Below are 25811 nucleotides of genomic sequence, written 5' to 3'. Positions count from 1 at the left end.
ATCTTACAGACTTTTCTGCCCCAGCTGGCTTTGAACCATGATCCTCAGATCTCAGCCTCCTGGGTAGCTAGGATTACAGGTGTGAGCCACCAGTGCCTGGCTGCCATTCGTTTTTTAAAAATTGTGCCAGGCGCTGGTGGCTCAGGCCTGTAATCCTAGCTACTTAGGAGGCTGAGATCTGAGGATTGTGGTTCGAAGCCAGCCTGGACAGGAAAAGTCCATGAGACTCCTATTTCCAATTAATCATAGAAGAAGCCAGAAGTGGTGCTGTGTCTCAAGTGGTACAGTGCTAAGCCTTCAGCAAAAGTTGCTCTGGGTCAGTATACATTCCCAGAGGTCAATCCTCAGGACTGGCAAAAAAAAAAAAAAAAAAAAAAAAAAGTACTGTATATTAATGCATCAAGAGTCTTCACCATCCTATTTAATATGTGCATATATAATTTTTCAAAATAACCCTTTCTATTGTTTTCTTTAAGAGAATTTTTCAAATTTGTTCAGTTTTGTGATAAGACAGGTTTCCTACTATAGCAGTGATTTTTCCCTCTTTTAAAAAGTAGGGTGTTGGGCTGGGAATGTGGCTTAGTGGTAGAGTGCTTGCCTAGCATGCATGAAGCCCTGGATTTGATTCCTTGGTACCACATAAACAAGAAATAAAATAATTTCTTTTTTTTTTTTTTTTTTTTGGGTCCGGTCATGGGCCTGAACTCTGGGCCTGGGTGCTGTCCCTCAGTTCTTCAGCTCAAGGCTAGCGCTCTACCACTTGAGCCACAGCGCCAAGTCCGGCTTTTTTTTTCTTTTTGCTTATGTGGTGCTGAGGAATCGAACCCAGGGCCTCATGCATGCAAGGCAAGCACTCTACCACTGAGCCATTTTCCCAGCCCAAGAAATAAAATAATTTCTTAAAAAGTAGAGTGTTAGAAATCTTGTTTGTTAGAATATTTCCAAATGTAAGCAGTATGTGCAATGAGTTTGATAGTGTTTGAGCTAATCCTTGGTTAATAACACACTTTTTCTTAAAATCTCAGTCAAGTTACTGATCCACTTTAAGCCTCAGTTTTCTGTAAAATGGAGATAACACTAGAATTGTTTTTAGGATTAGCTACTAAGGAAGAGTACGTATCTGATGATATTGTAGAAGTATACTAAATATAGACTCTTATCATTGAAGTTAAAAGCATGCTGTAGAGGTGGAATCTGTCAGGCAGATTGTGTAGGACTTTGATCACTGTGTACAGAGTTGAAACACTTTCTTCTTATTGCCCAGAAGCCGTTTTTCCGTAGATTTTTGGCAGTATTCCAAACAGGTGAGGCGGCTGGGTTTAGGATGTATAGGATCTTGGTTTAGATTTACTGGTATTTGATGCAGGGGCTCACGTATATTTGATAGGTGAGTTGTTTTGTTTTCAGACACTGGCAGTTCAGTATCAATGTATGTATCACTGTGTCGTTCTGACCTTTCCTTTCCTGTCTGCAATGCTGAAGGAAGTCTGATGAATAATAGCTATTTTAGTGGGAAGTTTTTCGTCATCCTCTGGTGTTGAAATTATTGCATGTTTCATAAAATATGTGGTTCCTGGATGACTTAGATGCTCTTTAGATTTTCTCTTTTCTCTAGATGACTAAGTTTTTAATTAGCAGCTTGGTGCCAATATTAAAAGATATTTAATATTATCTGGTGGAAGCAAAGGAGTCAGTATTTTTTAAATGAGAAAATGTGTACTAAGCTTTTGACACATTTGATCAAGATGAGAGTAGTGGGAAAAGGTCCTCAGCCTCCTCGTTTTTTCTTACAAGAAATGGTTAAATGCTCTAGGTGACTGATACTCACTCATCTTTGAGAATTTTGCTTACTGTGACACCGTCATTTAAAATGGAGAGCTTCCTTTTCTCATTTAAAAAAGGAGCCTTCCTTTTTTTTTCCCTATCTCTTTTTTCTCTTTTTGTGTGTTTGCAGAGGTAGGGCTTGCAACCAGGCTGGACTTGAACTCATGGTCCTCCTGCCCTAGCTTTGAAATATTATGAGCTATACCCTTATATCTGGCAAGTTTTGTGGAAGCATGTTTCCACACCCAAGGTTGTAATGGGCATATGATGGTAGCTGCCAAGGAAAGCAATTTGGGAAGGATGATATAAGCTGAATAATGGACAAATCGTATATGGCTTTACGTTTACAGTCTCCATACATGCCCCCCCACCCAAACCTCACATACTGAAGGCTGTAGATGCTGCCTTTGGCATTTGACCTTTTTTGCCAATCTTACTTGTGAGGCACTAGTTGCAACATTAGATCTTCATCCTGTGGTTCTAGAATATTGTATATCTACATATTAGATGATATGATTCCACGCATTTGTGGTTTCTCGTTGATTATACAGTTGACTTAAGTCAATACCTTTGTTGATAATAAACAGAACCCACTGTAGCTAATTTCTGCCAAGGAAAGATACAGGTGTGAATTATGGCCTTGTGGGTCAAAGGTATGCTTGGATTTCACAGAAGCCTGAAAAGCCTTGGGAGTTCAGGCCATTATTGTGTGTCAGAAAGCCTTGCTTTTATCTCTTTTTACCCTTTTTATGTGTCCCAGTTCTCTACAGAACTGCTTCCTTTGCTTCTCCATGTTTGTGGTCTGATTTCCATGTCTATATTTTAAGCAGCTTAATTATCATCTCTGAGCTCTTCAGCCAAATTAATTCAGAGATTATTATGAAACAACTGTCCTTGTTAGTTTCTTCTTCCAGTGAACTGGAGTAGAAGAACTTGTTCAATCTAGGAGGCCTAGGTTACAGTGATCTGAAATTGGGGTTGGATAGAAACCTAAAATATACCTTTGGGTTTTTTTGTTTTGTTTTGTTTTCTGAAATACAGGATGTGGTGGCACTTGCCTGTAACCCCAGCATTAGGGAGGCTGAGGCAGTTGCCAGGTTGAGGCTTACCTGGGCTAAATAGGGAGACTCATCTTTAAACAAAACAAAACACCAAAATAATACAACAGGCTGATATGATACAACAGCAGGTAAATCTTCTCCAAACTAGCTACAGTATTTGGACTGCACAAAGCACTAGTCAAGACGATTGCTGTAGTCCTTCAACAACTGAATAGCATTGCTTTCTGAATTTTCAGTGGAAGATGATAGAACCTGTCAAATATAATTGTGCTTTCATTTAACTTTTTTACTTAAGACAGATAATAAAACCTCTTAGAATTTCTGAATTTTCCAAACACTCATAGTATGTACATGAGTACTTAGTCTTGCTAACCTAGAACAGTGCATCTGATCAGCAGGGGTACTTTTTGCAAAACCAGAAGACTTACAAGCATAAGCCACCAAGATCTGAGATCACAGTTCAAGGCCAGCCTGGGCAGGAAAATTCAATAAACTACCAAAAAAGCTGAAAGTAGAGCTGTGGCTCAAGTGGTAGAGTGCTAACCTTGATCAAAAAGAAATTCAGGGGGGCTGGGAAGGTGGCTCAGTGGTAGAGTGCTTGCCTTGCATGCATGAGGCCCTGGGTTCGATTCTTCAGCACCACATAAGCAGAAAAAGCCGGAAGTGGCACTGTGGTAGAGGGCTAACCTTGAGCTGAAGAGCTGAGGGACAGCGCCCAGGCCCAGAGTTCAGGCCCACAACGGACAAATAAAGAAAAAAAGAAATTCAGGGACAGCTCCCCAACCTTGAGTTCAAATCCCAGGATGGAAAAACACACACACACACACACACACACACACACACACACACACACACACACACACACACACACACACACACACACACACACACACACACACACACACACACACACACACACACACACACACACACACACACACACACACACACACACACACACACACACACACACCTAGGCTGCCTCAGTTGTTTTGTGTGGGGACTGTGAGGGTCTGAGTGGGCAGTGAGCTCCCAGGATGACTTAACATGCCCCAGGTTAAGAAGACCTGCCCCAGAATGACTTGATTTATTCACATCTCCCTGGATAGAAATCACCATCAAATTAGACCATATTCAAAGTGGAGTCTCTGGGAAAACTGTTGCATTCTAAGCAGCCTTGAGATGGGTGTAAATTCTAATACCATAGTGTAGTCTCTATCAACAAATTCAGGCAATATGTTATTTACTATAGCCTTTTATGAAAGTTAAATATGTGTAGTTTTGTTGACAAAGTGTGCTTTAAGAATTTCTTAGATTGGGGCTGGGAAGGTGGCTCTGTGGTAGAGCGCTTGCCTTGCATGCCTGAGGCCCTGGGTTCGATTCCTCAGCTCCACATAAGCAAAAAGAAAAAAGCCGGAAGTGGCGCTGTGGCTCAAGTGGTAGAATGCTAGCCTTGAGCTGAAGAGCTGAGGGACAGTGCCCAGGCCCAGAGTTCAGGCCCCACGACCGGACCCCCCCCCCAAAAAAAAAAAAAAAAAAAAAAGAATTTCTTAGATTTTTTTTGGTACCATTCCTCGGGCTTCAACTCCAGGCCTGAGCACTATGCCTGAGCCTTTGTGCTAAAGGTTAGTGCTTTTCCACTTGAGCCACAGCTCCACTTCTCTGGCTAATTGGAAATTAGAATCTCAGGGCCTTTCCTGCTTGGGGCTGGATTTAACCTGTAATTCTCTGATCTCAGCTTTTTGAGTAATGAGGATTACAGGCATGAGCCACTAGTATCTGGTCTCTAGTCAAGTTTTGACTGTATCCTTGTGGCACATAGTAATTAATGTATTTCTCTGTCCCTGTGTTTCTTCTTTTTGTTTGTTTGTTTGTTTTTGAAACAGGTTCTCAGTATGTTTCTCAAACTGGCCTTGGGGGCTGGGAAGGTGGCTCAGTGGTAGAGAGCTTGCCTTGCATGCCTGAGGCCCTGGGTTCAATTCCTCAGCACCACATAAGCAAAAAGAAAAAGCTGGAAGTGGCGCTGTGGCTCAAGTGGTAGAGCGCTAGCCTTGAGCTGAAGAATTGAGGGACAGCGGCCCAGGCCCAGAGTTCAGGTCCCACAACGGGAAAAAAAAAAACAAAAAACAAAAAACCCCCAAAAAACTGGCCTTGAACTCATGATTTTCCTGCTTCCCAAGTGGTGGGATTACAGGAATATGCAACCACTCCTGGTTTCTAGAGTTTCAGGATAGATTGCCACAGAAGCTCAAACATTTTGAGGTTAACATACTAAGGTTAGATTAGATATTTTGGCAAGAATGCTTCTGAGATGGTGTGGTAAACTTCATTAGGAGGCTTGCCACATCTTCTTGTTATGATAGTTTTGCAAGCATCATTTAAAAAAGTTGGCTAAATATCTTTTTTTATTTTTTGTGCCAGTACTGGGGCTTGAACTCAGGGTCTGAGCTCTCTGTCTCTTAGCTTTTTTGCTTGAGGCTAGCAGTCTATGACTTGTGTCACAGCTCCACTTTGGACATTTTTGGTGGTTAAGAGTCTCATGGACTTTCCTGCTCAAGGTGGCTTCAACTTTGATCCTCAGATTTCAGCTTCCTGAGTAACTGGGATTATAAGCATGAGCTTCAGCTTCTAGCCTGCTAATTATCTTTAAATATATAGTAAATGTTGAACCTGAAGTAGAAGACATATTTATTTAGAAATTGTGATACTTAGCCAAGAATCAATTCCCCAATAGAAGTGATTGTACCTTGGTACTGTCTCATGATCTTAGGTAATATAGAAAGGGGAATGAAGGGGCTGGGAAGGTGGCTCAGTGGTAGAGCGCTTGCCTTGCATGCATTAAGGCCCTGGGTTCGATTTCCCAGCACCACATAAGCAGGAAAAATAAAAGCCGGAAGTGGCGCTGTAGCTCAAGTGGTAGAGCGCTAGCCTTGAGCTGAAGAGCTGAGGACAGAGCCCAGACCCAGAGTTCAGGCCCCATGACCGGACCCCAAAAAAAAAAGAAAGGGGAATGAATGTCTCAGCTATCTTTACTGAGCCCTAGTGGGTTATTAGAGCAGTGAATCTGCACTAACTAGAAACATTCCTTCCCCCTCCTTTTTTTTTTTGTCATCCTGGGGTTGAACTCGGGGCCTGGGTGCTGGGATCCTTTTGCTCAAGGCTAGTACTCTACCACTTGAGCCGTAGCACCACTTTTGGCTTTTTCTGTGATTAATTGGGTATAAGAGTTTCACAGACTTTCCTGTTCTGGCTGGCTTTGAAACAGGATCCTCAGTTATCAGCCTCCTGAGTAGCTAGGATTATAGGCATGAGCCACCAGCACCAGCAAAAAAATGTTTTAAAAAATAGCTTGTAAAGGGCTGAGAAGATGGCTCCAGTGGTAGAGTGCTTACCTTGTATGCATGAGGCCCTGAGTTCAATTCCTCAGCACCACATAAACAGAAAAAACTGAAAGTGGCACTGTGGCTCAAGTGGTACAGCACTAGCCTTGAGCTGAAGAGCTAAGGGACAGCGCCCAGGCTTAGAGTTCAGGCCCCACAACTGACCCCCCCCCAAAAAAAATAGCTTGTAAAAAGAAAAAGTAGCTTATTAGGACTAGTAGAATGACTCAAAAGGTAGATTGCTTGTCTAGTCTGTGAGAGGCCTGCGTTCAGTTCCTACCCTCTGCAAAAAAGAAAAACTATCTTCCTAAAATCTCAGAGCTCATGAAGTGAAGGCTTAGTGTATTCTGAAAATACCATTTATGTTATTTTGAGCCTTGAAACAAAGAAAAATATGACCTTTGCTCTTCTTTTTTTTCTAAAGGAAATTCACACAAATGAAAAGGAAGTAACAGAGAAGGAAGCAACTCTTCACTTGTTGCCAGGTAACAGTCATGTTGGTATAGTTCCTCATATGCAACTCAAAGCCAGTGAAAAATTACATCATCCTTAGTATCACTACACATAAATGCTTTTGTTTTCATCCTCTGGCATATAATAGTAACAAATTGGACAAAGACATCAAGGTCTTTACATCAATAACTATACTTGGTTCTGAGTATTACAACATCTAGAAATAATTTATTTTTATTTATTATTATTATTTATTTTTATTTTATTTTTGCTGGTCCTGGAGCTTGAACTCAGGGTCTGGGTGCTGTCCCTGAGCCTCTAGCTCAAGGCTAGTGCTCTACCACTTGAGCCATAGTGCCATCTTTGTTTTTTTCTGAGTGGTTTATTGGAGGTAACAGTCTCATGGACTTTTCTGTGCAGGCTGGCTTTGAATCACAGTCCTCAGATCTCAGCCCCCTTAGTAGCTAGGGTTACAGGTATGAGCCACCAACATCCAGCTGGAAATTTTTTTTTTTTTTTTTGGGTCCAGTCGTGGGACCTGAACTCTGGGCCTGGGCACTGTCCCTGAGCTCTTCAGCTCAAGGCTAGAGCTCTACCACTTGAGTCACAACGCCACTTCTGGCTTTCTTCTTTTTGCTTATGTGGTGCTGAGGAATCGAACCCAGGGCCTCAGGCATGCAAGGCAAGCGCTCTACACTGAGCCACCTTCCCAGCCCTGGAAAAAAATTTTTTTTCCTCTTTTTTTTCCCTGACCCAATAAAAATGAACCTGGAAAATGCTTGCCTCAGACAAGCAAATGAGGCCTTTTTTTAGTTTTTTCTACTAGGACAATAGTATTTCTAGTTTCCATTTAGGAAAAGCTTAAGTTTCCTGAAGAGTTCTCTAAACCCCATACATTCTCCCTCTGCCCAAGTTTAAAATTGCCCTTGAACAGCACAGTTGATGGGTGACCTCATCTGCCCATCTACTGGTGTATCTAGTAGCAGTACTGGCAATATTGGGGCTTATCAGCCTTGAGGCAACCAGAGCTTTGCTCTGTAGTCATTTTTATTATGGAGGGGTTTGGATTGATTATTTTTATAGCTTAAATTTTAATCACTTCTAGATTTAGGAACAGAAACTATTTGATGGCATATCTTCCCCATATGTGGAAAATCTTACAGTATACTCTTTTTCTATTTTTCCCCCCCAATTCTATTTTTCCTCCCCACAAGTTGTTCTTTTTGTTTGTTTTTGTTTGTTTGTTTGTTTTGTGCCAGTCCTGGGGCTTGAACTCAGGACTTGGGTACTGACCTTGAACTTTTGTGCTCAAAGCTAGTACTATACCACTTGAGCCACAGCTCCACTTTTGGCTTTTTTGGTGGTTAATTGGTGATAAGAATCTCATGGACTTTCCTGCCTAGGCTGGCTTCAAACCACAGTACTTAGATCTTAGCCTCTTACAGGTATTAGCCAAAAAGTCCCCAACTTCGTAAGTTTTTACATATGTTTTCCTCAAACAATAGAGGTCTCCTCAGGTGGTTAAGGTGGCATGAATAAATAGGTGTTTCCAATTGATCAACCCGTTGGTAAAACACCTTGAAATTCTGAAACTTTTTAAAAACTATTTTTAGTTTCAAAGACTTTTTTTATGTTGTAATGATCTAAACCTTGAGTTATCTTTCCTGTTTTTTTTTTTTTTTTTTTTTTTTTTGTCACCGTGGGGCTTGAACTCAGGGCCTGGGCACTGTCCCTGAGCTTCTTATGCTAAAGGCTAGCACTCTACCACTTGAGCCACAGCCCCACTTCTGGCTTTTTCTGTTTATGAGGTACAGAGGAATAGAACCCAGGGCTTCACTCATTCTAGGCAAGTACTCTCCCACTAAGCCACATTCCCAGCCCTCTTTCCTGTTTTTTTTTTTTTCTCCCTGCTTTTAGGATTAGAGATTCTGAAATTTGTTTTTTATTTTTAATTTGGAGTTATATATATTTTATGATCTTCTGGATTACCTGATGGTCTTTTCTAGGTCTACAGATGTGAGTTCACAGTTAATTTCTGTCAGTCTCAGCCTGTACTAAGCCCTTTGCAACTCCTAGTTCTCACGATTCTTGAGTCCATATCCGGTACAGACAAGGTGTTGACCCTGGCTGCAGCATCCATGGATGCAGAGGGTGTCACCAGCAGGTTGTTTTATTACTGCACACTGATCTCTGGTCTCTGGTGCATGACCAGGGGAGGGGGCTGTCCTGGTTTGAGATGAACTTTTCCATCTTTTTCACCTTGGGAGTTGAAGCTTTGTCCATTTGTCTTTCACTTTGAACTTAGTGGATGCTCTTTTTCTTGGGCTGTTTTAAACCCTAACAAAGCCTTTAGTTCATTGTTGTTTTTGTTTGTTTGTTTTTTCAAATTCTGTAATCTCTCTAGAGGCTTGACCTAGTGACTGAGCCATCTTCTGATATTTCCTTAGTGTTTCAGTTAGAGGTAATTTACTCCTTGAAAAATGAAGAAAGCACCATAAAATATATTCGCTTGATAGTGTGAGGTTGCTACCCTCACTCTTCTTTCTTAGTCTTAATGAACTTCCAGCTAACAAGTACATTTGAAGATGGGAAAATCCAAGGGCTGGGAAGGTAGCTCAGTGGTAAAGCGCTTGCCTTGCATGCTTGAGGCCCTGGGTTCGAGTCCTCAGTACCCATAAGCAAAAAAAAAAGCTGGAAGTGGCGCTGTGGCTCAAGTGGTAGAGTGCTAGCCTTGAGCTGAAGAGCTGAGGGGCAGTGCCCAGGCCCAGAGTTCAGGCCCACGACCGGACCCAAAACAAAAGATGGGGAAATCCAGAGGACAAATGAGAAGAGAAAATCCTTTCTCTTTTTTGTTGCAAAGTAGTTCACTTAGTTTTTCATTTCTCCCATTTCCTTCTCTTTTTCCTGCCCTCAGCTCATCCTCTAGCCCTCGTGGGGCTCTTCTGCTTCTAGGGAGCAGGAATGCTTACTTGTCTCCAGGAACTACAGTTGCTCACATGGGCCATTGAGAGGAAGTACTCTCAACAAAGAGAGGATATGTTTTGTTTTGTGTGGTTTTTTTTTTTTTTCCCACCAGCTATGACCTCTATTTTCCTCTCATCCTGCTGGCTAAGTGTAATCAGAATAAGGTGGTGTTGTGGGGTGAGGGTGGAGTTCAGCATCTGTGGTATCTGAGGAAGCTGTGGAAGCCCTCATCTCCCACAGGAAAAGGGAGTGAAGTGTGCATCCAGGTTCTGCGCACCAGCCTGCCTGCCTTTCCTCATTTAGGGTATCACTGCTCTGAAACATCTGCTGGGGTCAAAGTAATAAAAACACTTAGATCTGTGCCTCAAAGTGCAGCTGAATTAATTGCCACCTATTTTGAAGCCTCCATTCTTTGCAGTGAGAAACTAGAGCAATCCTGTATGATGGTGTCCCTAAGCCATTTGCTCCTCCCACTCTTGCTTTCTCTTCCTTTTTTTTTTTTTTTTTCTTTCTGTCTGAGATCAGGACTCAAACTCACTACCTGACACTTTACCCCCATTGGCAGGCACCCTGACACCTGAACCATACCTCCAACCCCTTGCTTTTATCTTCTAAATTTGAAGCTCCTGACATTCTGAAGAGTGGCTCATTCTGAAATGCCACAGTGTACTATGTGTTTGTCCTTACGTAAACAGAGTGGGAAGCTTTGTGTTTGCATATTGTGTGTTCCCTGAGGACTCTGAAGACTTACTTTAGTTTCTACCAGGTGAACAGCTGCTTTGTGAAGCCAGCACAGTCCTGAAGTATGTGCAGGAAGATTCCTGTCAGCGTGGAGTCTACGGGAGACTTGTCTGCACAGACTTTAAGATTGCCTTCTTGGGTGATGATGAATCTGCTTTGGATAATTACGTACGTATGAACTAGATCTGCTGAATTTAGAATGAAGAGTGCAATTAGGACTTGTATTGCTCCCCTCCCAGTTTCTTAATCCTGCCATACCCAATACATAATATTAGCAGAAGATAGAAATTGTTCTTATCATAAGTCTATTCTCTTCAGAGAGTCCTTGCAGCAGGACCATTAAACAACTTCCCACTTATGCCTCATGTCACATTGGTTTGCTTTTTTTTTTTTTTTTTGGTCAGTCATGGGGCTTGAACCTGGGGCCTGGGCACTGTCCTTCAGCTCTTCAGCTCAAGGCTAGGGCTCTACCACTTGAGCCACAGCGCCACCTCCCATTTTCAGAGTGATTTATTGGAGATAAGAATCTTACAGCCTTTCCTGCCTGGGCTGGCTTTGAACCTCGATTCTCAGATCTCAGCTTCCTGAGTAGCTAGGATTACAGGCGTGAGCCACCAGCGCCTGGCTACATCACTCATTGAAATAACACTTTCCCCCAATATACTAGTTCCCCATGTTTTCTGTATCCCAATCTTCCTCAAATCCAGGAATTGAGTTTAGTAATGAAACTAATAGTGAGTCCAGACTTTAACTTGGGCTTTTTAATCTGATCCTTGTAGTTCTGTCCTTGTGAGACATGACCCTACTTAAGAATGAACAATGCAGAAAGGACAGAACTGTCCCAATGGGAGAGCACTGAATGCCAATGGAAACCCAGCCAGAGACCTTCCTGGCCCCCGCAGAGACCTTTTAGGCCCCAGAGTGCCAGCTGTTTCCAAAGTCCCTTGCTTTTTTTTTTTTTTTTTTTGTCAGTTATGAGGCCTGAACTCTGGGCCTGGGTACTGTTCAAGGCTAACATTCTACCACTTGAGCCCCAGCTCCACTTCTGGCTTTTTTGCTGGTTAATTGGAGATAAGATTCTCATAAACTACCCTGTCTAGTCTGATCCTCAGATCTCAGCCTCCTGAGTAGCTAGGGTTACAGATGTGAGCCACTGGAGTCTGGCTCTCTTCCTAATTTTGAAAACAGGTGCTCAGGAACTCTTACATATTTCATCGTCCCATTCTTAGGGATGATTGGTTGCCTTTTCTTTTATCTCAGTACAAAGTGGAAAACTGTGCATAGAAAGGAATTACAGGTTTGTGTTTTTAAATCTTTTAGGAGACTCAATTTAAGAATAAGGTTATAGGAGAAAATGACATTACACTCCATTGTGTGGATCAGATTTATGGAGGTAAGTATCTTTTTTCCCTTGTGTTATTTCCAATCTTGTAATATATAGCTGAAATTGATCATTTTCTTGTAGTCCTTACAGTTTATTCAAATGTATTCATATATGTTGTCATATAAAGTACCTTCACGATGATAAATTGAAGTATGAAGGAAATTTTTTGGAGTTGCTTAACTGGAGAAACTTGGACTTGAAACATATTCTTTTTATTTTTTAAACTAGTTATATGTAAGGGTTGCCAAAAGACTACCACATGGTTCAGGCAGAAAAGAGTTTATTGGGAGAGCCAAGCTGCTGGAACTAATGGTGGAGAAAGGTTATATAGGGAAGAGCAAGAAGGAGGTCTAACTGCAATGGATGAGGAAGTGACCTCAGAGCCTGGGGACCTCCCACTAACTCGTAGGTGCACAGTGACCAGTTTCCTGGTGGTTACAGGTGATGGGCAGGGACTTCTAGGGAGGGTCATGTCCAGTTTTGTAGGGAGAGAGAACAAAGGGGAAAGGGTCAATGTGTGGTCTCACATGAAGAGAAAACAAAGGGAAGGGGCCATTTTCCCAGGTGGACCTAACACTAGTATAGATTAATTATACAAGGAAGGGGTTTCATTATGAAATGTCTACACATGTCCAAATGTATCTCAATAAATCTCACACCCTAATCACTTTTTCTTACCTCCTTTTTCCCTCCTTAAAACATTTTGATAGGTTTTATTGTTCTATTTTCATTCATGTAAGCAAACTATTTCAACCATATTCATCCTCATTTTTCTCTCTCTTTTGTTTTTGAGAGGGCTTCACTGTGTCAGCCCAGAGTAAACTCAAACTTAAAATCTTGCCTCTTCCTCTTGAGCACTGGGATTACAGTATAACTTAAAACCTGTTCTTCCTAATATTTCATACTAGATCATTCCATGTTAAGTGTTGGCCATAGTATCTAATATCGGTGTTAGCTGTGTAGGTTTTACTTTAAAGATTGATTTATATTGTTTCGTACTGACTAGATAAGTATCTACTGTCAAGTATCTCTGTTCTCTGTTCTCCATTTTTGGGTTAAAGTATTTTCAAAAATTATTCAGTAGCCACTGGTGATGTTCTCAACACCATTAGGTGCTCAGTTGATCTAGGCTCGGGAGCAGACAGAAGATGTCATGAGAGGTGTTAGCTATAAACTTGAGCATTGGCTAGTCTGAAAGCATGTCTTCAGCATTCTACCAATCATTCTTTTTTTTTTTTTTTTTTTTTTTTTGGCCAGTCCTGGGGCTTGAACTCAGGACTTGGGCACTGTCCCTGAGCTTTTTTTGCTCAAGGCTAGCACTCTACCACTTGAGCCACAGTGCCACTTCTGGCTTTTTCTGTTTATGTGGTGCTGAGGAATCGAACCCAGGGCTTCATGCATGCTAGGCAACATTCTACCACTAAACCTCATTCCCATCCCTCTACCAATCATTCTTTATGATCTCAGCTTTCAGAGCTGAGTGTTCTTCAGGCCTTTGGAGTCTATTCTGGCCATAGTGACCAGTCCATTTGGGTCTTATACTGACTCTAGAGGAATGAAGAACCTGATTGTTCTCAGAGAGCCAGAGTTCCTGCTAGGAGAGACTGAGCTCCTGTCATAAGAAGTTAATTGTGCATTGTTTCTTTAGCATTAAGGGTTGCTTTGTAACATAATTTCCTGGTTTCATCACTCCCCTGTAGTGTTTGATGAGAAAAAAAAGACTCTCTTTGGACAGCTAAAGAAATACCCTGAGAAACTTATCATCCACTGCAAAGACCTCCGAGTGTTCCACTTTTGTCTGAGGTACACAAAGGAAGAGGAAGTCAAAAGGGTAACTAGTCACATGCATTTATAGGTTTTATTTCCTATTAGATTTCCCCCATTGGTTTTGTTTTGCTTCTGTTCATGAAGGTAAAGAGGAACCTTTTACTCTATAAAGCTGAAATTAGTTGTAATCCTGTATTCTTTGATTAGAGTATGAGAGATAATTGAGTAAAGCATACTTTTGTGTCAACTTGGTAAATGAAACCTTTGATCCTTCAATTCATAATGTTTCTCTTGGAGCCTGTAAAGCAAGGGTAGGGAATATTTGGACCATGGGTCATACAAGTCCAACTAAATCATCTGGTACATGATGGGACAGACACAGATGCTTTATGATTCCCATCAGCTTCTGTGGCTGTCTCCCTATATTGATGATTTTCTGTGCCAGTGAAGGGTGTTATAAATATCCAAGAGGCCCTTGGTATGAAAAAGGTTCCCCACTTCTGTTAGGAGGTGGGGAACAAGAGGATGGGACAGCTAAAAGTTATTCCCTTTCTCCATTTCTGACAGTCTGTCTAAAGGCAGTAGTGCTGAGTTCTAACTCCTGGTAATAAACGAATTTACCTGTGGGAGAGTGGTTGTGTGTGGAAGAAAGAGGTATATAGGTTAAAGGAGCAATTTGCCACCACTAGTGTGTTTTTGGAAACTAAATATCATTTCCTCGTTGCAAAGCAAGATCTGTAACAGAGCTAGCGCATTTAAAAGTAACTATAATAATTGGATAATTCGTGCAACCCCAAAATTTCTCTTAAGATAGTGAAGATCTCAGACCTTCTCTTATCAAGTTAAACACCTCAGGAAAAACCTAGCTTGAAGCTAGTTCATGAGTGTTGTGTTATGCACACCTATAGGTAACACCTTAATTTTCTTTCAGATAGTGCAGTAATTCAGTTAGAATAAATGTAACTTCACTATCTATTCTGAGCAGGTGAAGATTGGTGAGAATATGGAAAATTCCGTGAGGAACCAGACACTTAATTTTGGATAATGGTTTTAGTCATCCAATCAAACATACTTTTGTTTGATTCAATAGACAAACAGTGCTACAGGTAGATTTCTTTTTCTTCTCTTTTAGAGGATCCTAAAGGCCACAAGTAGGTCAAAACAAAACAGATTCCAGCTGTAATTCTTTGACGTGTTAGGTATTTAGTGCACCTGACTTACAGCACTTTCACTTTTCAGAACTTTGCTTCTGAAAAATTAGACTATGTTTTCTAATTTTCCCTAGAAACTCAGAGCTCTTAAAAAACCTAAAAACTAGTACTCTGTTGGCCTGGCATTATTCCAAAAGCTAAGTGATGGATTCAGACCCCCAACAAGAGTTGCTGTTGTTCTTGAACCCTTATTGGCATGACTTTGAACCTAGACAATTTATCTCTTGCCTGTCTTTAGGTTTAGCTGTCAAAAGCATATAACTATATCCATTGGTTGCTTTTCCAGATTGTCAGTGGTATAATTCATCATACCCAATCTCCTAAACTGCTGAAGAGATTATTTCTGTTTTCCTATGCACAAAACAACACAGGTAAGAATTTTCTGAGTTTTAATTTTATGATCAGCAGGATGTGTGTGTGTGTGTGTGTGAGAGAGAGAGAGAGAGAGAGAGAGAGAGAGAGAGAGAGAGAGAGAGAGAGAGAGAGAGAAAATAGGAATTGAACCTAGGACCTTACCCATGCTAGGCAATCTCTCTACAACTTAAGTCCTTACTTTAGCCTATTTGTTTTTATTTTGCTTTTGAGATAGTGTCTGGAGCTTGAAATCCTCCAGCTTCTGCCTTCTCCCCTAAATGTAGGCAGGATTCTTTATCTTTTTTCTTTTTTTTTTTTTTTTTTTTTTTTTTTATGCCAATCTTGGGCCTTGAACTCTGGGTCTCTGCATTGTCACTGAGTTTTTTTTTTTGCTCAAGGCTAGCACTCTTACCACTTGAGCCACAGCTCCACTTCCAGATTTTTGTGATTAATTAGACATGAGCTAATGGATTTTCCTGCCTGGTCTGGCTTTGAACCATGATACTCAGATCTCAGCCTCCTAAGTAGCTTGGTTTACAGGGGTGAGCCATCAGTGCCCAGCTCATTGCCTTTTAGTAGAGTTTTGTGCCAGAGGCCAGGATACAGAGCATCTTTTTAAAAATTCCATCCTTCTCCTTTCTCCCATCTAACCTCCATTATTTGGGGGAAGTAAAGATAAGAACTGAGGCTAATTGGACAATTAGTTTTTTCATTGAGGAGTGTATATATACTTTGCAACCTGAGTATCTTTAATTGTTCCCTGGCTTAATAATTTACAAAAGTGGTTTGGCTCAAAGGTCCTAAATGCTAATACCAGGGAATTTTAAGGAAGGACTTGCCTGTATTGGTAAGAACAATGAAGCCTGGAGGGTAGTTCTGAGAGGAAGAAAGGTTAAGTGAGAGTGATGTATACTAATTTTAAAAAACACATTAAAAGAAAAGGCCTATGGGATTGAGTAAGTTTTGTTTTTTTTAATATATCCATTGGATTATTTATATATTGCATTTTCACTTTATGACAATTTCCATATTAGCTACCTGGGTTTGAATTTCATTTCTACATTGCCTAGCTCTGTTACCTGGGCAAGTTATTCAGCTTTTCTGTGCCATATTTATAACGTCAGTAGGTAACCTATTATATTACCTGTCCTGAAGATTAAATTAATAAAATGTAATGCGCTCAAAATAGTGTCTTCAACATAGTGTTATATGAGTTGAGTGTCTCTTACTCAAAATATTTAGATACAGAAGTGTTTTGAAACTGGAAATACTGGCATATGTATAATGAAATAATCTTGGGGACGGGACCCAGTGTTAAATAAAGAATTCATTTAGGGGCTCGGAAGGTGGCTCAGTGGTAGAGCGCTTGCCTTGCATGCATGAGGCCCTGGGTTCGATTCCTCAGCACCACATAAGCAAAAATAAAAAAGCCGGAAGTGGCGCTGTAGCTCAAGTAGTAGAGTGCTAGCCTTGAGCTGAAGAGCTGAGGGACAGCGCCCAGGCCCAGAGTTCAGGCCCCATGTATATTTCATATACATGTATTCATATAACCTGAAGGCAGTTTGTAAAAAAAAAAAAAAAAATCAGTCGTGGAGCTTGAACTCAGGGCTTGGTACTGTCTCTGAGCTCTTTTGCTCAAGGCTAGTGGTCTACCACTTTGAGCCACAGTTCCACTTCCTGTTTTTGGTGGTTAATTAGAGGTAGGCATCTTATGGACTTTCCTGCCTAGGTGGGCTTTGAACCACAATCCTCACATCTCAGCCTCCTAAGTAGAAAGGATTATAGGTGTAAGCCATCAGTGCCTGGCTCCTGAAGGCAATTGTGTTACATACATTCTCTCTGTCTCTCATGCTGGTGCGCTCTCGCGCTCTCTCGCTCTCTCGCTCTCTCGCACCCTGCCCCTCTCTCTCTGTTCGTGTGTGTCTGTCTCTCTGTCTCTCACACACACAATTACTGGAGCTTTATCTCAGGGCTTTGTACTCACTGTGCATTTCCTACTCATGGCTGAGGCTCTGCTACTATAGGATGCTTGTACTTCAGCTTTTTGCTGACAAATTGGAGATGGAATCTCTTGGACTTTTCTGCCAAGGCTGGCTTTGAACTGTAATCTCCTAGGTCTAGCTAAGATTATAGCTATGAGTCACCAGTGCCCAGCTACAATATTTTCAATGTACTTTTTTGTGTATATGGTGCTGGGGATTAAACCTAGGACCATGTGCATGATATACAAGTACTCTATTCCTGAGCTATATCCCCAACCCACACCTGTGTTTTGACTATAGTTTGTCACATGAGGTCAGGTGTGGAATTTTCTACTTACATTCTTACATGGTCACTCAAGTTTTGGATTTGGTAGTATTCAGGTTTTAGATTTTTAGATTGGGGATATTCAATATATACAAACATTGGTTATTGTCATCATCATTTTTCCTTTTATTTTTGCTATGGTTTTGTTTTCTGGTTTTGTTAACCAGAACAGGAGGGGTGGTTTTAGCAGACACTTTGTTTTTCCCAGAAGACTATTTTGGTGCATGTTACCTTCAGTCAGCAGATTATTGTCTAGGAGAAGACCAAGGATTACATCTACTGGGCTGCAAGAGCATTATTCCTAGGCATTTCATTCTAGCTGGTAGTGCCAGGCTGGTTTAGGAACCAAAGTACCTGTCACCATGATGTGGCCCTGGGCTATGAGGCCCCAGCTCTTAATGTAGCTGCCTGAGCTCTTTATGGCCTTCAGTAAGCAAGTGCCATACTAGCCGGATGTTAGGAACAACTTTAAAGGGCAGAGGGATTTTTATTCAAGTATCTGACATGCTATTCAAGTTGGGTTGGTATGCACATATTGGTAGGGCTAAAAATTCTTCAGTATTTTAGCCTTGGTGTCATACCCGTCTTTTAGTGCTTCACACAATCTTTTTGTTTTACATAAATGATTTTGTGGTAAAATGAGAATGGAGCTATAAATTACTTTTGCAAGGAGTGGAACAAGAACAACTCATTTTCTGTACTATAAAAAGATAGGCTAAGTCATAATTTTGGATTAATGACCAAAACTAAAATTGGGCTGGGATATGATTCAGTAGTAGAATTCATGCCTAGTATGCACAAGGCCCTGAGTTTGATCCCTAATGGTACAAAACCAAACCGAAACCAAAAAACATAACAATGTAAGGATTAAGCAATGAATTCATTTAGAGGAAATAATGGCCTGTGAAGGCATTGAAGTAAATAAAATACAAGTGTCTTGAAGAGATTTTTGCCCTGCTAATTTTGTTTTATTAGCCACTAAACCCAGGAACCATACAGTAATGTTTGACACACTTAAGGACTGGTGTTGGGAACTGGAGCGGACCAAAGGCAACGTGAAATACAAACCAGTGAATGTCAATGAAGGCTACAAAATTTGTGAGAGGTAAGTTTCAATGCCGGTTATTTATCATACTCACCCATTTGAAGTGCATGGTGTTTTAAAAAATACATTGTCAGCATTGTGCAGCCATTACCAAGGTCAATTTTAGAAAAATTTTCTCATCCTCCTAAGACCCCAGGCCCATTAGCAATCACTTGCCACACATCATCTTCCTGTTGACCAGCCCCTAACAATCACTGCTCTGCTTTCTTTGTTGATTTGCTTGGTCTGGATATTTCATATAAATGGAATCATATATGTGATCTTTTATGACTGACTTCTCAGTATGGTTTCAAAATTCATCCATGTTGCAGTATATTAAAAGAATTCCAGAGCTGGGAAAGTGACTCAGTGGTAGAGCCTTTGCCTTGCATGCATGAGGCCCTGGGTTCGATTCCTTAGCATCACATAAGCAAAAAGAAAAAAGCCAGAAGTGGCGCTGTGGCTCAAGTGGTAGAGCGTTAGCCTTGAGCTAAAGAGCTGAGGGACAGCACCCAGGCCCAGAGTTCAGGCCCCATGACCAGACCCCCCCCCAAAAAAAAAAAAAAAAAAAGAATTCATTTTTTTTTTATTGCCAACTAATGTTTCATGGAATGAATCTACCACATTTTATTTATTCATTCATTAATTGATAGATGTTTAGATTGGTTTTACTTTGAGGGCGCTTCTGAATAAGACAGACAAGTATTTATTTACAAGTTTTTGTGTGGATTTTTTTTTCTCTCCTTAGTATATAATCTAGGAATTGAATTTCCAGAATGTATCACAACTGTGTTTAACTCTTTGAGGAACTTCTAGACTACTTTCCTAAGAGATTACATTGTTTGACATAGCCACTAGCAGTATATGAGGGTTTTTTCTTCTTATCAACAGTAGTTTTTATTGCTAAAAATGGGACTCATGTTGGGTGCTGGTGGCTCACACCTGTATTCCTAGCTATTCAGGAGGCTGAGATCTGAGGCTCAGAGTTCAAAGCCAGCCCTGAGAAAAGTCCTCTTGAGACTCTTATTGCCAATTAACCACTCAACAACTGGAAGTGGTGCTGTGGTTCAAATGGTAGGGGGCTAGCCTTGAGCACAAAGAGGCTCAGGAACAGTACCTTGAGTTCAAGACCCACAACCGACCAAAAAAAAAAAAAAATAGGGAGGGGGGAACCTCAGGATTTGGGAAATACCCTTATTACTGAACCACAGCCTCAGAACCTCAATGCTAGCTTTTAAAGGAAACTTCTACCCCTGAGTGTGCTGACTAGGCTATGGTTCTACCATTTGAGTTACCCCTCTAGTCTGGGTTTTTGCTGGCTGTTTTGGAGACAGAGCTCCATATACTTTTCTGTTCAGACTGACTTTGAACCTTGATCCTCTGTATCTTAACCTCCTGAATAGCTAGGATAATAGACATGAGTCACCAGTGCCCAGCAAAAGAAACTTTCAAAGTAGCTATTAAAATACTTTTTGAGCCGGGCGCTGGTGGCTCACGCCTGTAATCCTAGCTACTCAGGAGGCTGAGATCTGAGGATCGCGGTTCAAAGCCAGCCCGGGCAAGAAAGACCATGAGACTCCTATCTCCAATAAACCACCAGAAAACCGGAAGTGGCGCTGTAGCTCAAGTGGTAGAGCGCTCGCCTTGAGCTGAAGAGCTGAAGAGCTGAGGGACAGCGCCCAGGCCCAGAGTTCAAGCCCCATGACCGACAAAAAAAAAAAAAAAAAATACTTTTTGAGTCTGATTATAAGCTGACGCCTGTAATCCTAGCTATTCAGGAGGCTGAGATGTAAGGGTCACAGTTCAAAGCCAGCCCAGGCAAGAATGTCCATGAGATTCTTTTTTTTTTTTTTGGGTCAGTCATGGGGCTTGAACTTCGGGCCTGGGCACTATCCCTCAGCTCTTCAGCTCAAGGGGAGCCTGTATCACTTGACCCACAGGCCACTTCAGGTTTCTGAATGCTTTATTGGAGATGAGTCTCAAGGAGTTTCCTGGCTGGGCTGGCTTTAAACTGTGATCCTCAGATCTCAGCCTCCTGAGTAACTAGGATTATAGGCATGAGCCACTGATGCCCAGCTCCATGATAATCTTATCTACAATTAACCACAAAAAGCTGTAAGTAGAGCTGTGGCTCAAGTTGTAGAGTGCTAGCCTTGAGCACAAAAGCTCAGGGACAGCACCCAGGCCCTGAGTTCAAGACCCAGGCCTGGCAAAAAAACAACAACAAAAACACCATTTTGTTGTTGTTGTTATTGCCAAGTATAAACCTTATAGGCATTTCCAAATTTATGTTGTTTAATTTTCTTTTATTACTCAAAAAACTTGATTCATTGAACAACAATTTTGGAATGCCTATTATGTGCCAGAGAATGTCTTACTATAGCTCTACAGCGCTCAGCAAAGCTCTGGAGCTTTCGAATGGGAGGGTGGCATAGAATATAGAAATAAGATATATTAATAGGAAGGTGCTGCAGAGCTGGAGGTTTAGGTCAGTGGCAGTACACTTGCTTACCATGAATGGGGGCCTCATCCTTTGAGCAAAGTCTTGAATAAGTGAGGATTAAGCCAGATTAGTTGCCTGGCAAGTATTTTGGGCAGAGAGAATAGTAAGAGCTGTGTAAATAACGGGCCTAGAGACAAGTGGAGGAAGTTAGGGAAAGAGCAGTAGGAGGTAAGGGGAGAGAAAGGACCATATGAATGTTTTCAGAAGTGTAATCCTTTCTGATTCTCAGAACAATAAGGGGAGTCAGGGCAGAGGTAGAGAGTGATGAACGTACATTTTTAAAGGATGGCTTTGCTTACATAATCTGTTTTTAGAAATCTGAGTCTTGTCATTTTGGAACATAGTTCCTATCACTCTATTAACAGTTTTATGAAATGCTTTCAGTTTGTAGGGCTTTTTTTTTTTTTTGAACTCTGGGCCTGGGCACGGCCCCTCAGCATTTCAGCTCAAGGCTAGCATTCTACCACTTGAGCCACAGCGCCACTTCCAGCTTTTTCTGCTTATGTGGTGCTGAGGAATTGAAGCAAGGGCCTCATGCCAGGCAAGCGCTCTACCACTGAGCCACCTTCCCAGCCCTGGTAGGGCTTTTGTATTTTGTCTGATAGGCCTTTGCAGCATAGTTTTGGTGTCGATCAATCTGAGACCTTTATAGGATGACACCTCACACAGGAATGAGCTGTGGTGACAGTGGGAGGGGCCTGAGTCCTGAAACCACCTAGAACTTCACTATTGGCCCTACCTTGCTCTTTGCTCTTTCTCCTTTCCCCAGTGAAAAAGCTTGAAAAGGAAAAGCTAGCTTCTACTCAGGAAGAGATTAGAAACTCCTGCTCCTCAGTGGTGTGAGGCAAGGTTGATACCAATGAATGTCCCTATTCCTAGTAATTGTGGGGCTTGTTTGTTTAAAAGAAGATTGCTACATTGCCTAGGCTCACCTTGATTTCCTTCCCAGGCCTAGGCAGTCTTGCCACTTAAGCCTCCTGAGTAGCTGGAACTACAGGCAATGTACTGCTTATGCCCTGCTACCAGAATTCTTTTTTTAAGAGCCATATACTGATTTGAGATATTTGTGTAGGTGACAGTGTGTGAAAGACACCGAGTTAAGCAATTTATCTGTATTTGGATACTTGGAGTGCTTATTGCAGGCACACAGCAAGAACAGGCATGATATATGAAAGACTGTGCTTTGTTTCTGTCCTACCATAGTAGCTATCTATGTAGTCTTTCCCATCTATATATCCAGCATCCCATCCCACCCTCAGCTTCTATTCTTTGTCTGTACAACAAACTCAGACATTCTTCCTATGTGCATTGACCATCCCATGTACATTGATCATACCTCTCCTTCTGTGGCTTCCCGCTGGTCTTGGTATAGAACAGAACACTTAAGCAGTACCTGAGGGTCTGTCTTTGACTCCTGACTCTCTAACACTGTCCCACCCCAAAACCCATACTGGTCACCCTGTGCAAAGGGCTCTTGCCTGGAAACAAGATATTTTGTGGATGGTTAACTCGAGTTCATTAATAGCGCTCAGCTTAGTGCTACTTTTTTTTTTTTCCCCCTTCCAGTCCTGGAGCTGGAACTCAGGGCCTGGGCACTGTCCCTAAGCTTCTTTTGCTCATGGCTAGCACTCTTACCACTTGAGTCACAGCGCCATCTCTGGCTTTTTCTGTGGTACTGAGCAATCAAACCCAGAGCTTCAATGCATACAATTTCAATGCATACAAATTCAATGCAAGCAATCTGCCACTAAGCCATATTGCCAGCCCCTCACTGCTATTTTTTTCCTCCCAGTCCTGGAACTTGAACTCTGGGCCTGGGCGCTGTCCCTGAGCTTTTCAGCTTAAGGTGAGTGCTCTACCACTTGAGCCATAGCGCCATTTCTGGTTTTCTGTGGTTAATTGGAGACAAGAGTCTCACAGACTTTCCTGCCTTGTCTGGCCTGGCTAGGAATTGTGATCCTCAGATCTCAGCTTTTCTAAGTAGCTAGGATTACAGACAGGTGTGAGCCACCAGCGCCCAGCGTCAATGCTACTTTTTAAGGAAGCTGTTCAAGACTAGGTTAGGTAGATAGGTGCTATGATTCAAGCCTGTAGCCTTAGCTGCTGCTGCTTCTTTTTCCCCCCTGCCCCCTTAATTGTGGGACTTGAACTTGGGGCCTGGGTACTGTCCTTGAGCTCTTTCGCATAAGTCTAGTTCTCTACCATTTTGAGCCACAGTTCCACTTCCAAGATTTCTGGTGGTTAATTGGAGATAATAGTTTCACAGACTTTCCTGCCTAGGCTGGCTTCAAACTTAGCTCCTCAGATCTCAGCCTCCTCAGTAGTTAAGATTATAGGCATGAGCCACAGCTCATGAATTGCCTTATCTATAGATTCTTATCTATCATATATTTCTAATAACTTGCTGAAGAAATAAAGCTATTTGTCTAATAGAATTTCCCAGAGTATACATTTTGATAGTTTATGTAATATATTGTTTGTTCTCCTATGAATTGATGTGCATTAGAGTTATGATCTCTTTAAAGCTTTATACAATGACCTGTAACTTAACAGATTTAGATCAAGCATGAAGTATACATGCAAACACTAACGAGTTTTTTTTTATTACATCTTAGCATTGTGGACATTTGTATTTCTCATGAGAGTTTATTTTGAGCTATTTGAGGGAGGGATGTGTACAGTAGTGAATCTTAGGCAGTTTCTAATAAATTTTCATCCAGGTACATGAGTGTCCAGGTACATCTTTTATCTCTGCAACTCTGAAAATCTTCTTTCCTATGACCTATTATTTAGGAGTCTTGTTCTCTTTAGAGGCTAATTTTTTTAAAAAGTTGAAGTCAGAGCCGGGTGCCGGTGGCTCACGCCTATAATCCTAGCTACTCAGGAGGCTGAGATCTGAGTATTGTGGTTCAAAGCCAGCCCAGGCAGGAAAGTCCGTGAGACTCTTATCTCCAATAAATCACTCAAAAACCGGAAGTGGCACTGTGGCTCAAGCGGTAAAGTACTAGCCTTGAGCTGAAGAACTGAGGGACAGCGCCTAGGCCCAGAGTTCAAGCCCCACGACCGACAAAAAAAAAAAAGTTGAAGTCAGTAGTGCCTTGTTCAGGTGCCTACTATATACTTACAAGTTTATAACCTGGGAAAGGCCTCAGTGTTGTCTCTCTCTCTCTAAAATGTGAATAATCCACTCACTGGGAAGATTAAATGAGTAATTCATGTGAAGTGTTAGAGCAATCTCTGACTCAAATGTTCATTGTCAGAGCATTTTAAAAAGCAGGCATTAATCGTAATTACTTTTTTTCAGACAGTTAAATTGAGTGAAACACAGGTGCTTATATTGTTATTGTCACTCCTGATTTTGGAATTCACCCACCTTTCCAGAATGAATTTTCCAACCTTCCCATATACCACCACATTTTTTTTTAAAGTGTGTTGTTGAGGATCCAGGGCCTTGCAAATGCTAGACAAATTCTCACCACTAAGCTGTATCAGCCTCAATTTTGTCACTATAGATGTAGATGAGGAAACAGATTCAGAAAAGGTATAAAAATTTATCTAGAGTTGAACAAAAATCAGACACAGGGCTAGGATTTAAATTTTCATTTCTGACTGACTTGATCATCAAACTGGGAGAGTTCATCTAAGCTGTTTTTTGTTTTTGTTTTTGTTTTGGTGCTAAGGACTGAACAAACTCAGGGACTTGGCATTTGCTCGACAAGCACTTTTCCACTGAGCTAAATCAATAACCCCAGTTCTTTGTGCCTTGGCCAGGTGTTTTTTCTTAGGAGGTATATATGATCATTCTTATAATGCTTTTTTTTGGTCGGTCATGGGGCTTGAACTCTGGGCTTGGGCGCTATCCCTAAGCTCTTCAGCTCAAGGCGAGCGCTCTTCGGCTTGAGCCACAGCATCACTTCCAGACAAGAGTCTCACGGACTTTCATTGCCTGGGCTGGCTTTGAACCGTGATTCTCAGATCTCAGCCTCCTGAGTAGCTAGGATTACAGGCGTGAGCCACCGGTGCCCGGCTATAATGCTTTATAATGCTCAGCTTCTTTGTATTCATTGAAATTGAACTTTCATACTTTGTGAATTGAGTGTAGTATTAGAATCTGATGGCCTCTCTTTCTTCTAGGTTGCCAGCATACTTTGTTGTCCCCACCCCTCTTCCTGAGGAGGATGTGAAACGCTTTCAGGGTCATGGCATACCAGTAAGTTCATCTGGAAATGCTAAGAGGCTTTGGTTGCTCACTGGCCCATCCAAACGAAGTGATCCTACTTAAAGCCTTGGCTTTGGTATTCAAGAGTTTGTCCTCAGTCCAAAAATAATCCAGAAATAACATAGAAACTCCCTAGAGAAGTCTCTTGAACATGAGACTCCCTGAGACAGTTTTAAAGTTCTCACAGATGCACTTAAGTTTTTAGCAATGACACTGAAAAGCTGGAAGAAGATTATAATATTGTTTCCTATGGAAAGCAAAACTGGTTTCACACCTAAGTCATTTTGAACCTTAGCTGACCACTCTTAAGAGTAGTAGGATTGTGCTTTATTTGGGTTGGCACTACGAATCTTGGTATAGTGTGGTTATTCTTTCTTCCAGAGATGACAAGAATTGCTTCTTCGTTTTCACAGAATAGTATGGGATGGGAACCATATTAAGTGTGTCACTGATGAAAGAAACCAAGACTGTGGTAGCCACTCCCATTTCTAATTGGTGGCTGGGAGTTCCCGAGCCTACAAGGAATTTAGTAATGAATGAGAATTACAAGTAAATGCTG

General features: G+C 41.5%; 1 protein-coding gene across 2 annotated transcripts in view; it reads left to right on the top strand.

Moving 5' to 3' along the window:
- Mtmr12 (myotubularin related protein 12) overlaps positions 1-25811 on the top strand; it is a 74916-nt gene that overhangs the window by 24058 nt on the left and 25047 nt on the right. For both annotated transcript variants that reach the window (XM_070040979.1, XM_070040978.1), the window contains exons 2-8: positions 6690-6750; positions 10449-10591; positions 11744-11816; positions 13508-13638; positions 15072-15156; positions 18422-18551; positions 25168-25243. In XM_070040979.1, coding sequence (XP_069897080.1) covers positions 6690-6750; positions 10449-10591; positions 11744-11816; positions 13508-13638; positions 15072-15156; positions 18422-18551; positions 25168-25243 — 699 coding nt within the window. The remainder of the gene's footprint in view (positions 1-6689; positions 6751-10448; positions 10592-11743; positions 11817-13507; positions 13639-15071; positions 15157-18421; positions 18552-25167; positions 25244-25811) is intronic.

The sequence above is a fragment of the Dipodomys merriami genome, unplaced genomic scaffold, assembly GCF_024711535.1.
Source record: "Dipodomys merriami isolate MVZ:Mamm:240054 unplaced genomic scaffold, mDipMer1.0.p SCAF_30, whole genome shotgun sequence".
Taxonomy (NCBI): Eukaryota; Metazoa; Chordata; class Mammalia; order Rodentia; family Heteromyidae; genus Dipodomys; species Dipodomys merriami.
Note: the sequence above shows the minus strand (reverse complement) of the source record. Positions and strands in the feature narration are given on the sequence as shown.